Source organism: Momordica charantia, assembly GCF_013281855.1.
Source record: "Momordica charantia cultivar OHB3-1 chromosome 1 unlocalized genomic scaffold, Mcharantia_2.0 BLBB01000001.1, whole genome shotgun sequence".
NCBI classification, from domain to species: Eukaryota; Viridiplantae; Streptophyta; class Magnoliopsida; order Cucurbitales; family Cucurbitaceae; genus Momordica; species Momordica charantia.
Genome location: NW_028275157.1, coordinates 8,475,582 through 8,489,858, shown reverse-complemented (window position 1 = coordinate 8,489,858; position 14,277 = coordinate 8,475,582). Strand labels below are relative to the sequence as shown.

The following is a 14,277-nucleotide window of genomic DNA, read 5'->3' as shown; positions in this document are numbered from 1 at the left end:
CAGTGGGGCCCACGACTAAGACAGCAAAACAAAAAGACAAAGTTGACTTCTGCAATGTGGATATCGATAATAGTAGGCTGCTGACAGGGTCCTCCTCAAAAGGTGTGAAGATAAACACAAAAGACAAAGAAAAGGCTGTAACAAAAGACAAAGAAAAGGCTGTAACTTTTTCTAAAAACAATCAAACCAGATTGTTCCAAAAGAAAGGGAAAATATGCCCCACGGTTATCGATACAAGTCAGGAAATTGGGCAAAGAAATCCCTCCTTAGACAGAGATCTCACATCTGATTCTTCTGCTCTAAGTGTGAGTAGTGTGGAGGAGGAAATGGTGGAGGCCACCCCTGTCGCGCAAACCGAGTTGCAGGGTGAAATCCCAGATGGTTTTTTTGCTTGTTTTAGGGAAGAAGAGCAGCAGATCCACATGGCCTCCTCTAGCTTGATGTTGTCTTTGGAGATTGAAGAAGAAAGCAATAAGGATGAATCTGCCCAAAAAAACCTTGCTCTCCAAACCTCAGAAGAGGTTGACTCAGAGAGTGAGGAAGAAAATGGAGCACGACCACCTTTCCCAAAAAAATTTGTGAGGGACTTAGGGAATTGGAAGATGTGCATACGACCTATTTCCACCAAGGGAAGTGCGGCAGCTAAGAAGAAATCTAGAGAAATTACAAATTATTTGCGGGCCTTAGAAAAGGAATTTGAAGTTGAGGAGAATGAGCTAGAAGAGGGACCCTCGGTTTCCCAATGAAAGTTATTTAATGGAATGTCAGGGGTCTGGGTGCTACCCCAAACGAGCTCTCGTTAAGTCCTTTTTAGTTAGATCTAATTCGGATGTGGTTATCCTGCAGGAAACCAAACTTCAGAACATAGACAGAAGGTTGGTGAAGTCCATTTGGAGCTCCAGACATATTGGTTGGGTTGAGTTGGAGGTTGTGGGCTCTTCGGGTGGCGTAGTTATTATGTGGAACCATAACTTAGTGATGGTGGAAGACATAGTGGTAGGTCTTTTTTCGGTCTCTGTTTTATTTAGCTACAAAGACAGCCTCAGTGGTTGGATCACAGGCGTTTACGGTCCAGCGAGGCATAGGGGTAGAGAGGTTTTCTGGCAGGAGCTTTATGATCTCAACGGCCTTTGTGGAGATTGTTGGTGTGTAGGGGGGGACTTTAACGTAGTCAGAAGAATTGAAGAGAAGTCTAACAGGAGCAGGGTAACTAGAAGCATGAAGCTTTTCAATACTCTGATTGATGAGTTAAGTCTCTTCGATGTTACTATGAAGAATGGGGCTTTCACTTGGTCTGACTTTAGAAAAAAGACCTTCGGCCACCCGCATTGATAGGTTCCTTCTTTCCAACTGATGGGTGGAGGCCTTCAGAGAGATTGAGCTTGTCCATCTCGCGCGAACTACTTCAGATCACTTTCCTCTTCAGTTGAATCTCGGTAATCAGAAATGGGGTCCAACTCCTTTTCGTTTCGAAAACATGTGGTTAGATCATCCGTCCTTTAAGGCAAGTGTAGAGTTATGGTGGAATGCTCTGCCCTCTGAGGGCTGGCTGGGCTTTGCTTTTATGTCCAAACTAAAAGGCCTCAAATGTATGTTAAGATCTTGGAACAAAGAAACCTTCGGTGTGGTCGAAAACTCGTTGAAAAGGTGTGAGGAAAGACTGGAAGCTCTTGATAAGATTGAGGAGGCAAGTCTCCTTCCCGAAGAATAAAGGAAAGAGAGAATAGATATCAAAAAGTCTTAATTGGACTTTAACAATGAGAAAGCAAAGGAAGTGGGTACAGAAATGCAAGCTACAATGGATTAAAGAGAGGGATGAAAACTCAAACTTAATCCACAGATGGGCTTCGACTAGGAAATCCAAAACACTTATCTCAATGCTAGAGAAAGAAAATGGGGAGTTACTAACCTCTGAGGAGGAGATTGTGAATGAAATAATTGGCTTTTATGAGAATTTATATGGTGAGCCGAATGGCCAACATTTTCTGATTGTAGGGGTGCAATGGGACAAGCTGGAGGACTATTGGAGAGATTGGCTTGAACGTCCTTTTGAGATGGAAGAGATCCAACAAGCTGTTTTCAGTCTGGGTAATTTAAAGTCCCTGGGCCCCGATGGTTTTACAAATTAATTCTTCAAAAAGTCTTGGAACATTCTCAAACATGATCTGTTAGGGGTGTTCCAAGATTTTTCAGAACTGGCATTATTAATCGTAGCACTAATGAAACTTACATTTGCTTGATTCCGAAGAAGTCTAAGACAATGAAGATGGGGGAATTTAGACCGATCAGCCTTGTTACATCTTTCTACAAGATTATTTCGAAAGTGCTAGCTAACAGACTTAACAAAGTGCTGCCCTCAGTTATAAGTAATGCCCAATCAGCGTTTGTAGAGGGGAGACAGATCATTGACGCTATTTTGTAGCTTCAGAAGCTGTTGGAGACTTGGAAGCGAGGAAAGAGTCCGGCTTTATTCTAAAGTTGGATTATGAAAAAGCTTATGATAAAGTTGATTGGACTTACCTTGATGTGGTGCTAGAGCAAACAGGCTTCGGGAACAGATGGAGGGGTTGGATGAAAGGGTGTCTACACTCGTTAAATTTCTCCATCCTTATCAATGGTAGACCTAGAGGAAAGATTATGGCTAAGAGAGGCCTTCGTCAAGGAGACCCATTGTCTCCCTTTCTGTTTACTTTGATGGGTGATTCCTTCAGCCGTTTAGTTCATTATTGCAGCCAACAAAGGATTCTTAGAGGCTTTGAGATAGGCCGTCAAAAAGTGGAGATTTCCCATTTACAGTATGCTGATCACACAATTATTTTTTGCCCAAATCAGTCTAAGACACTTGACAACTGGTGGAGGATAATAGATGTATTTCTTGAAGCCTCAGGTCTTTCTCTGAATCTTGGGAAAACAGCTCTCATTGGGATAAATGTAGAAGAATGTCAACTGCAAGCTAAAGCGGCTGTCTTCGGGTGTAACGTAGAAAGGCTTCCCTTCTCCTACCTTGGCATACCTTTAGGAGGTAATTACAAGAAAAAATCCTTCTGGGCTCCGATTATTGAAAAAGTTAGAATGAAGATTGATAAGTGGAGAAACTTGACTCTTTCTAAAGGGGGTCGATTAACACTTGCTCAATCAGTCATTACTAGCCTCCCCTTATATTTCTTTTCTGTTCTAAAAGCCCCTGCGGGGGTTATAAAAGACCTTGAACAGTTGACTAGGAACTTCTTTTGGAATGGCGGAGTTTCGAAAGGCTCGTGTAACCATCTAGTAAACTGGGGTAAGACGGGACTCCCCATGCAATATAGCGGTCTTGGAATAGGGCTCTTCAGCAAAAGAACAACAGTTTGCTTTTAAAATGGTTATGGAGGTTCCCTCAAGAGCCTGAAGCTTTATGGAGAAAGGTTATAGTGAGCATCTATAGGGAGGAGGCTCATGGTTGGGCCACTCTTCCTCTCAAAGGTAGAGCAAAAGAGAGACCGTGGCTCGATATAATGAAGAATTGTAGTTTTTTCTCTAAGTTCTTGGAGTTCAAAGCGAGAAAAGGGAATCGTATCAAGTTCTGGACAGACAAGTGGATAGGACAAAACACCCTCCAAAACTCCTTTCCCAACTTGTTTAATATCTCCAGAAAAAAGGAGGCTTCTATTGCCGATTGCTGGAATAATTCTGAGAACGATTGGGATCTTGGCTTCAGAAGAGGCCTCTTTGACTGGGAAATAGAAAGTTGGATGGGTCTGATCTAAGCCATCGACACAGTGTGCCTAGGGGAAGGGGAAGACCGGGTTGGCTGGTCTATTGGCAATGGTGGAAAGTTTTCTACTAGGTCTGCTTGTATGAAGATGGTGGAATGTACTCCCCCTTTGAAATCTTCTCTCATTCAAGCTATTTGGATGTTTGCCTCTCCAAGAAAGGTCAAGGTATTCCTGTGGTCCTTAGCACACAGAAGCTTGAACACTCCTGAGAAGCTTCAAAAGAAATGCAGCAATTGGGTGCTCTCCCCCTCTATTTGTTGTTTATGTATGGCCAACACTGAATCAATAGATCATATCTTCAATCACTGTACGTTTGTGGCTCGAGGGTGGATCTTTATCATGGATCTCTTCAGGTTGTCTTTTTGTTTCCCTAATCATATAGATGTTTGGTTGGCCGAGGCCCTGCATGGCTGGACTCTGCCTAAAAAAGCTAAGTTTTTGTGGAAATGTGCTTCGAGAGCTCTCCTTTGGCAACTTTGGTTGGAAAGGAACCTTCGGGTCTTTGAAGATAAGTCTTCTTCTTTTGAGATTTTTTTGTAGAAATGTTCAGCACACTGCCTCTTGGTGGTGCATCAACTATAGCAAATTCTTTTGTAACTACGACCTTTCCATGCTTATGTACAATTGGAAAGCGGTTGTTTAGTTCTTTTAGGTGGGGTTTCCTCTACCCCAGCCCTTAGGTTGTTCCTTTTGTCTTCCTTTTGGAATATACAAGTTTCTTATCTAAAACAAATAAGATTCAATGTGATTAAAGCAGAACAGAAGGCCAATAACAAAAGTTTTCAGACAGTGGAGGATTTTAGACTGCCAGACTTGTCACTAGCCTTCATAAGAATATTGCTTAGGTTTCGACCAAAAGATTTAGTGAAGTTCTCTCTAGTACTTTCTTGGACTCAGTGAGCCTTTGTTGAAGGGAAACGAATTTTAGATCAAGTCCTTGCATTCACCTGGATCGGTGGATTAATGTTTTTTTGACAAAGTTACGTGGAAGAAGGGCTTTGGGTGGAAATAGAGATCCTGGATGAGGAACTGCCTTCAAATTGTGAATTTCTCCATTTTGATCAATGGTAAACCTAGGGGATAATCTATGCCACGAGGAGTGTGAGACAAAGAAATCCCTTATCCCTCTTTCCCTTCCTTTAGTTGTCAATGTTCTTAGCAAGTTGGTGCCCATTGGGTGGAGAAGGATTTGATGGAGGGCATTCATGTGGACCGAGAGAGAATTCATCCATCTCACCTGCAGCTTGCAAATAGCACAATATTCTTCTGTTTGGGCACAGAGGACTCTTTTGTTAATCTTAATTTCATTCTAACAGAGATTGAGTTTATTTCAGGGCTAAAGAGTTCTCTATGACATACTAACCGTGAAAATTTTAAAGATCGAAAGATGGGCTTCCACAGCGGGTTGTGAGATTTCTTTTTCTTCTTAAAAGAAAAAATAAATTTATGAATAACTTGTAGACTTCCAATGACTTACTTGTTTGGTCACTTTCTATTGGAACATTTTAGGTAGAATATTCTGTGGTTATTCTATTTTTCTTCGCTAATATCCCAACTGGAGAAACCATGGTGTAGCCAAATTAAGAGAGAATTATTTATATTCAAAGATGACCAAAAGAGATTACAGCAGCCCTTTTATAGATGAGGGCTGCGGCTTTTGAAAGACCAAAGTAGCATAGCAGTTGGGCACTTTTTTAAAACAACTAACCACAGGTAACCAACTGACAAAAGGATCATAACAAATTAACTATATAACTAATTTGAAAAGAAGGTAGTTAGTTACTACAGTGAATGGAGTAATTTCACAATTCCATTCAGGAGTTGCTGGCTTTCTCACTCTCTTGTGTAATTTCAAAAATTGAGTTGTTGCGAAAATATTTGGAGAGGACACTCCAACATAGGGCTTCTTGTTTGACGAATTCAAACCTCTCAATCCACATTAAGTTCTCTATCTTAACCTTTCAAATGCCCCACAACAAAGCCTTAATAGAGTTGATCCATAAAACTCTGGCCTTTCCCATAAAACCATTCCACTCCAAGAGAGGAAATAAGTTATTAAATGCTCTAAGATTGAAGGACATGCGACTGTACTCGCAATGGGAAAGGATATCATGCTACTGTACTCGCAATGGGAAAGGATGTAATTGATATGTTCCTCTGCTTTGAAACATACAGTCCACACCTTGATATCTCTCTCTCGTGTACCAACATACATCTTTGGTGTAAATTTGTTTTTATGCCATGAATCAATACAATTTATAAAAGATTGTTAATTCAAAAACTTGATTTTATAGCGGATCTGGAACATACAACATCTTTTCTTTCCTTCTCATTTTCTTTTCTATCATTTCTTTGGCAGGCGAGAAGGGGAATAGAAAATGTACTTCGATTTAGAAAACAAGTAGTACAAAAGGTGGAAAGGAGGATAAGCCATCACCCCAATCAAAGCCGAAGGAGATTAAAAAGCCCTCGAACTGGCATTTTAATGACATATAAGACATTAAATGAAGAATAAAAATAGAATGCAGTTACCTGAGCATCCTCTCTGATTCTTAGATTTTGTCCAGCAGGATTTAACAAATCATTGACAACCTGGGATGAAGGAAACATTTTAGTGCCATTAAAACTACTGAAATTAACTAGAAACCAGATTTTGAAGTACTGTACATTGATTATTACATTAACAATACAAAAGCTCAGAAAGGTTTGAACCATGAAGTTACAATAAAACCAAGCATCAGAACTAAAACACTAATGGAAAGGATCATACCTCATTATAGATTTCTAGGTATGACACCCGAAGAAGAAACTCACGATTTGGAGTCTGGATGTAGGAAGCCATTAGACAAAGTATTTCTATGAAGATGATGTATTTAACCATAGATAATCTCCTCGTAATTACCTCTTGAATAATGCTAAATGCATCCTTCACAGCCAATGGTATTATTCCTGGCGACCTCTGATCACCCTACAAATGGGGTAAGAACTATGTAAGTTTGTTGACATCATCTAATTCAACTATGAAGCAAAATAAATCACATTTTGCATAGTCTAATAAGAAATTATGAAGTACATTAGGTCTAAATAAATCTATAAAAGACTGCGAGCCTCCTTCAAATCTAGATTTGTAAAATAATGCCCTCTTAAATGTCAAGTCAAATGAAATACAAATGTATGACCCTAAAATGCCTCTATACGATACTCAAGCCATCAAAAATTTATCCAAATACGATACCCAAGCCATCAAAAATTCATCCAAGAAAGAGAATAAAAATATTCTTCTATATTCATGGATGTAACTGAGGAGAATGATCCACTACAAAGAAGGAAAGTAACAAATATCATAAAGACTAAATATTGACAACTAATATTTGCACAAAATATTGATAAATCCAACACTCCCCCTCAATCTGGTTTGAAGATATTGTTCCAGCTTGCCGATTAGCTGGTCGAATTATTTCTTTGGAAGTCCCTTAGTTAAAACATAAACAATTTGCTCTATTGTTGAAAGATAAGGGATACATATTGCACCTCCATCAATCTTCTCTTTAATAAAATGTTTGTCAACCTCGATATGTTTGGTTATGTCATGTAGAACAGGGTTATGAGTCTCCCCCTCAAGCTGGTTTGAAGATATTGTTCATAGCCAACTTGCCGATTAGCTTGTCGAATTATTTCTTTGGAAGTCCCTTAGTTAAAACATCAACAATTTGCTCTATTGTTCAAAGATAAGGGATACATAGTGCACCTCCATCAATCTTCTCTTTAATAAAATGTTTGTCAACCTCGACATGTTTGGTTATGTCGTGTAGAACAGGGTTATGAGTCTCCCCCTCAAGCTGGTTTGAAGATATTGTTCATAGCCAACTTGCCGATTAGCTTGTTGAATTATTTCTTTGGAAGTCCCTTAGTTAAAACATCAACAATTTTGATGTAGCCGTGTGGCCTTGGGTAGCTTGTTTAGTCTTTTAAGTTTAGCTTATATTTGTAGTTCTTTTAAAGGACCCTTTTACTGTATAGTAACTACAAGTTACTATTGTTTGTTAGCTATTGTTAGTTACTTTAGTATTGTTAGTTGTAATCCCTGTATATATAGGATACTGTTTCAATTAATAAGACAGATTGAGATTTCTCTTACTTGTTGAGTGAGTCTCCATCAAATTCGCTCTATTATTGAAAGATAATGGATACATATTGCACCTACATCAATCTTCTCTTTAATAAAATGTTTGTCAACCTCGATATGTTTGGTTATGTCGTGTAGAACAGGATTATGAGTTATAGATATAGCAGACTTATTGTCACAATAAATTCGTATAGGTGTCGTCTGAGGAACCTTCAATTCTTCAAATATCCTTCTAATCCATATACCTTCACAAATGCCATGAGCTATGCTCTAGACTCTACTTCAGAACTACTCCTGGCCACCACATTTTGTTTTTTGCTTTGCCATGTAACCAGATTTTCTCCAACAAAGGAACAATAACCAGAAGTATATTTTCTATCGATAGCAGCCCAATCTGCATCAATATAAACTTCTACTTTGGAAGTGGTTATTCTTTTGGAATAAAATACTTTTTCCACGAGTTCCCTTCAAATAAAAGATGATTTTATACATAAATGGAGGGATAATACATATGAATTCACTTGGATGGGCAAAAAAAATTTCCTTCTCCCTTCCACTTTGGATCCTAAACAAAAGCGTGATAAGGCTCCTAGTTCAAGCCAATTGTTTTCCCTTATGGCAAGCAATTTCTCAATAAAGATGATTCTATGATTTTAGCTCTAACAGTGGAGGGCGACACTCCTTCTCCTACCCCTGTGAGCTACCACCCAGATATTCAGAAATTGTTGGCCGATTTCCCCTCATCAATCCCATCATCACACAGGACCCTTCTGACTTACCACCGTTAAGAGACATCCAGCATCAAATTGATTTCATTCCTGGTGCCAATTTGCCACACCTTCCACATTACCAAATGAACCCAAAGGAATACCAAATCCTTCGTGATCAAGTGCAGGAATTACTAGCTAAAGGGCACATTCGGCCAAGCTGAAGCCCTTGTGCTGTCCCTGTTTTATTAGCCTCTAAAACAGACGGATCCTGGCGAATGTCTGTCGACATTCATGCCATTAACAAAATAACAATTAAATACCGCTTCCCTATATCACGTCTCTCTGATCTATTGGACCAATTAAGTGGTGCCCAACTCTTTTCCAAGATCGACCTGAAGAGTGGCTATTACCAAATACATATCCAACCTAGAGATGAATGGAAAATTGCATTCATAACCAATGAAGGACTTTTTGAATGGTTGGTCATGCCATTCGGCTTATCCAACGCCCCTAGCACGTTTATGCGCCTGATTAACTAGGTTTTTCTTCCTTTCCTTAATCATTTTATGGTGGTTTATTTCGATGATATTTTAGTATATAGTAAAACAAACTTGATGTCTCCCGAGTCCGAGCCTTGGGGCAAGCACGGGCGCCCCTGGGTATACTGGAGCAAAGCTCCTATTACCAGTTATAAAAAAAAAGTATCTAGTAAAACAAAGGAAGCACACATCTCTCACTTACGCACAATATTTCCTACTTTAGAACAACACCAACTTCGTATTAACCTTAAGAAATGTTCATTCCTTACAAATGATATCTATTTCCTAGGGTTTCATATTTCTAAGTTTGGTATTGCTGTTAGACCCTTCTAAAATTTCAGCCATACAACAATGGCCTACACCCTCTACCGTTCATGATGTCCAATGTTTTTTAGGTCTAGCATCCTTTTATGGGAAATTTATTAGGCACTTTAGCACATTGGCTGCACCTCTAATAGAATGCCTGAAAAAAGGACAGTTTAAATGGGATTTAGAACAAACTAAGAGCTTTAACATCCTTAAAGAAAAATTGAGCACCACTCTTGTTCTTGGCCTTCCAGATTTTACCCAAGTTGTGGATGCCTCGGGTGTAGGTATTGGAGCTGTCCTATCTCAGAAAAACCACCCAATCAAATTCTTTAGCAAAAAACTCACACCCCCTAGACAAAAATGGTGCACCTATGAGCAAGTACTCTATGCCTTAATTCGAGCACGCAAACAATGGGAGCATTATCTTATTGGAAAGGAGTTCATACTCTTCACGGACCACATTTTTCCCTCAAATACCTTCAAACACAGAAAACTATAAACCCAATGCACGCCCGTTGGATTTCATTCATCCAAAAATTTGACTTTGTCATTAAACATAAGGCGGGAATCACTAACAAAGTGGCTGATGCATTAAGCCGAAAAGCAAGCCTACTCACTCTATTATCGGGCCAAGTAATTGCATTTGACCATCTTCCTACATCTTATGAAAATGACACAGATTTTCATGCCATTTGGCACAAATGGCAACAGCATGTTCACTGTGATGACTTTCATATTATGGATGGATTCCTATTTAAGGGTGATCGGCTAAGTATACCTCACACTTCTTTAAGGGAAACTTTGATAAAAGACTTACATGTCGGTGGGTTAGCTGGGCACTTTGGACAAGACAAAACCTTTGAACTAGTGGCAAGCCGTTTTTTTTTTCTTTGCCACAGTTGAGGAAAGATGTTCATAACTTTGTCATTAGGTGCCTAGTGTGTCAAAAAGCTAAAGGACACTCTCAAAATACAGGGTTATACACTCCACTACCAATTACCAAATCCATTTGGGAATACCTCTCAATGGATTTTATTCTTGGATTACCAAAAACACAAAGGGGATATGACTCTGTATTGGTGGTGGTGGATAGATTTAGTAAAATGTCTCACTTTCTCTCTTGTAAGAAAACCTCCGATGTTATGTACATTGCTAATCTATTCTTTAGAGACATTGTTCGTTTACATGGTATCCCTAAAACTATTGTCTCTGGCCGTGATGTGAAATTTTTGAGTTATTTTTGGAAGACACTCTGGAAAAAGTTTAATACAGTACTCAAATTTAGCACCACCGGTCATCCTCAACGGTCAAACAGAAGTCGCTAATCGGACTTTGGGGAACCTCATTCGGTGCCTTGGTAGCAATAAGCCAAAACAATGGGATCTTACCCTCGCACAAGCTGAATTTGCCTATAATCACATGAGGAATAGGTCAACAGGGAAGTCCCCCTTAGAAATTTGTTCATAAAAGACTACCCAGATTAACAGTTAATCTTGCTAATGTTCCATCCTCCGTTGATCTTAGTGAAGAAGCCGAACAAATGGCCGAGCGAATCATAGAGTTACTAAAGGAGGTGGTGGACAACTTAACTCAAGCAACAGCAACATATAAGGATAATGCTGATTCCCACAGACGGGCAAAGACATTTGAAGTAGGAGACCAAGTCATGGTCCATCTAAAGAAATCACGATTTCCTAAAGGCACCTACAACAAACTACAGGATAAGATCGGCCCTTTTGAAACATTAAAGAAGTATGGAGATAATGCCTTCAGAATTAATCTTCCGGATCATCTCTGAGTTCATCCAGTCCTTAATATTTCAGACATCTTCGAGTATAAAGCGCCGGACAGTTTCAAGCTAGCTACTTAACTTGCGGACGAGTTTGATTTAAAAAGGGAGGGCATTTGATGTATCACTTAGATTCAGCTTTATTGGTTATGTTCTGTTTTCATTGGTTAATTTCAAAAGTTTGTTAGCTTCTGCTAAGTTAGTTAGTTGGGTAATTAGTTCCCTTAGTCAGTTAGTTAGTTCTCTTTTAGTTTATCAGCCTATAAAAGGCCTCTTTCCCCACTGTTTTGAGATCATTGAAAGATTAATAAGATTTCTCATTTGGTTTTACACCAGAGTACCTTTGTAGCAATACTCAATTGCCTCTCCTTCGTGTTGTTTGTTTTCCTTAAAATTTTTTTTACCATTAGACCTTCCTTCTTTGAGGAGTAAAATTCTTATATATTAGGGTAGTAAATGCTTACCAAGATAAAAAACTAATTAATTTTCATTAACAGCCATACAAGTCAACAAAGAAAATGACCAAAGATTGATCCTAGAGTAGAAATCACAAGCAGGTTAGAAATTCTGGAACCAGAATTAGGATTAATGCAGTTGATATGTTTTGCACCATGAGATGACATTTCAATCTAGCACCAGTGACATGATAACACTATACTGCTATAATCCTATTGGCTTAACAAACAAAAAAGTCTGGCAAAATAAATAATTAAATAAACAAGTAAATAAAGAAGAGATAAAAGAGTATTCTTCAAACATCCGAACTATGGTTAGTAATATGATACAAGTTATTTCAATCTGAGCAACTGCAGAGATATTGGGATCCAACCAACTCAGGACAACAAAAAAAATATATTCTCCCTCTTTGTCGATTGTTAGAGTATATAGATTAGTATATTTTATACTCTTGTATTAATATTAATTTGTCATTTACCTTCTCCTTATAGGATTAGGTCAACCTTGTATATTTGTCTATATATATAGACTTTAATAATGAGAATACATTACATTGGATTCTCTCCAACCTTAGTCTCTACATGGTATCAGAGCTCTAGGTTTCTAGGGTTTTGATGCCCGTTAGGGTTTTGATGCCCGTTAGGGTTTTGATACCCGTTAGGGTTTTGATACCCGTTAAGGTTTTGTGCTCGATTAGGGTTTTGTCCCTTCGAGTTTTTGTTTATTGTTATCCAACACAACTCACTACGACCGCCGTCACAGCCGACCACCACCGCCGGCCGCCGCCGACCACCACTTCCGGCCGCCGCCAGCCGCCGCCGCCGACCACCACCACTTCCGACCGCCGCTGGCCGCCGGCCGCTGTCGTTTGTTGATTTGCCAGCTGTTTTCCGATTGTTGTTCGTAGGTTTCATCTCGCCGCCAAACGCCATCGCCGTGTGCTTTCGTCACCGCCAGTCGCCACCCGTCGTCTTCACCCCTCGGGTTGTCGTGGGGTAGCACTTAGGGTTTCTGGTTTCAGAAAACACCTGATCTGGTTCAAGTGGTCCAGTTCAACCGGTTTGGTTTCAAGTGGTTTGGTTCATCCGGTTCAAGTTCGGTTCGGCCTGGTTCATCACATTCCGGTTCAGTTTGGTTGATTTATACCGATTCTGGTCCGGTTCGTTTGTTTCAGTTCAATTGGCTTGGTTCACTTGGCTCTGTTCAATTGGTTTAGTTCGATTCTCTTTCCTCCTTCAGATTTGGTTTGGTCTGTTTCAGTGTCGTTTTTGTTTGTGTCCATATTGTTGAAGTTGAGAAGAAAGTAATGGTAACGATTTCTGCTAAATTCCAACAGTATCAAGAGTCATTCATGGCATCATCCTCTAATCCAATCACTGTCATTGCTGATTCAGGTAATACCAATAAATGTCTTATTTCCTCCGCGTCAAAATGGGTCATTGACTCTGGTGCTACGAATCATATGTCAGGTAACCCCAATTTATTTGCTACCTTTACACCATCTACATCTTTACCTGATGTTACAATAGCGGATGGCACCACTTCTCCTGTTCTTGGCTCTGGCACAGTTCATCTCTCCAAAACTCTTTCATTGACCTCGGTTTTAAATTTGCTACAATTTTCTTTTAATTTGATCTCTGTCAGTAAATTTACTCGTGATCTCAATTGTTGTGTCTTATTCTTTCCTGGTTATTGCTTATTTCAGGATTTTACAACGAAGAAGACTATTGGTAAAGGGCGTGAATCTAATGGCCTCTACACGTTTGATACACAAATACCTACAGCCACCGTTTGCACTCGAGTGCCAACTCCATTCGAAGAACATTGTCGTTTGGGTCATCTATCTCTCTCCGTGTTAAAGAGTCTCCGTCCTCAATTTCATAGTTTGCATTATTGAGATTGTGAGTCATGTCAATTTGCTAAGTTTCATCGTCTCACTTCCTATCCTAGAGTCAATACACGAGCTAATGCTCTTTTTGAATTAGTCCATTCTGATGTTTGGGGTCCTTGTCCTTATTGAGTCCAAAAATGGATTTCGGTATTTTGTTACTTTTGTCAATAATTTCTCTCGTGTAACTTGGTTATATTTGATGAAACATCATTCTGAGTTACTTTCTCATTTTCGTAACTTTCATGCTGAAATTCGAACTCAATTTGGTGGCTCTCTTAAAGTTCTACGGAGTGATAATGCTAAGGAATATTTTTCTGGTGCTCTTGGCTCCTATTTAAGTAAACATGGTGTTATTCATCAATCCTCGTGTGTTGATACTCCGGCTCAAAATGGAGTTGCAGAAAGGAAAAATAGACATCTTCTCGAAACAGCAAGAGTCTTAATGTTTCAGATGCATGTTCCAAAATACTTTTGGACTGATGTTGTTTCGACGGCTTGCTTCTTGATTAATCGCATGCCTTCGTCAGTTCTTAAGGGTGGAATACCTTATCGTACTCTGTGTCCTACGCAACCTTTATTTCCTATTAAACCTAAAATATTTGGTTGCGCTTGTTTCGTTCGAGATGTTCGCCTCCAGCTCACCAAATTAGACCCTAAGTCATTGAAATGCATTTTTCTTGGTTACTCTCGTGTTCAAAAAGG

General features: G+C 39.4%; 1 protein-coding gene across 1 annotated transcript in view; it reads right to left on the bottom strand.

Annotated features, from left to right (window-relative positions):
* Positions 1–14,277, bottom strand: part of LOC111017845 (kinesin-like protein KIN-7K, chloroplastic) — a 64,871-nt gene that overhangs the window by 45,224 nt on the left and 5,370 nt on the right. The window contains exons 3-5 of the mRNA XM_088119082.1: positions 6,658–6,723; positions 6,526–6,579; positions 6,288–6,347 (exon numbers count right to left, since the gene is read on the bottom strand). Of these exons, the coding sequence (XP_087975208.1) occupies positions 6,288–6,347; positions 6,526–6,579; positions 6,658–6,723 (180 nt within the window). The remainder of the gene's footprint in view (positions 1–6,287; positions 6,348–6,525; positions 6,580–6,657; positions 6,724–14,277) is intronic.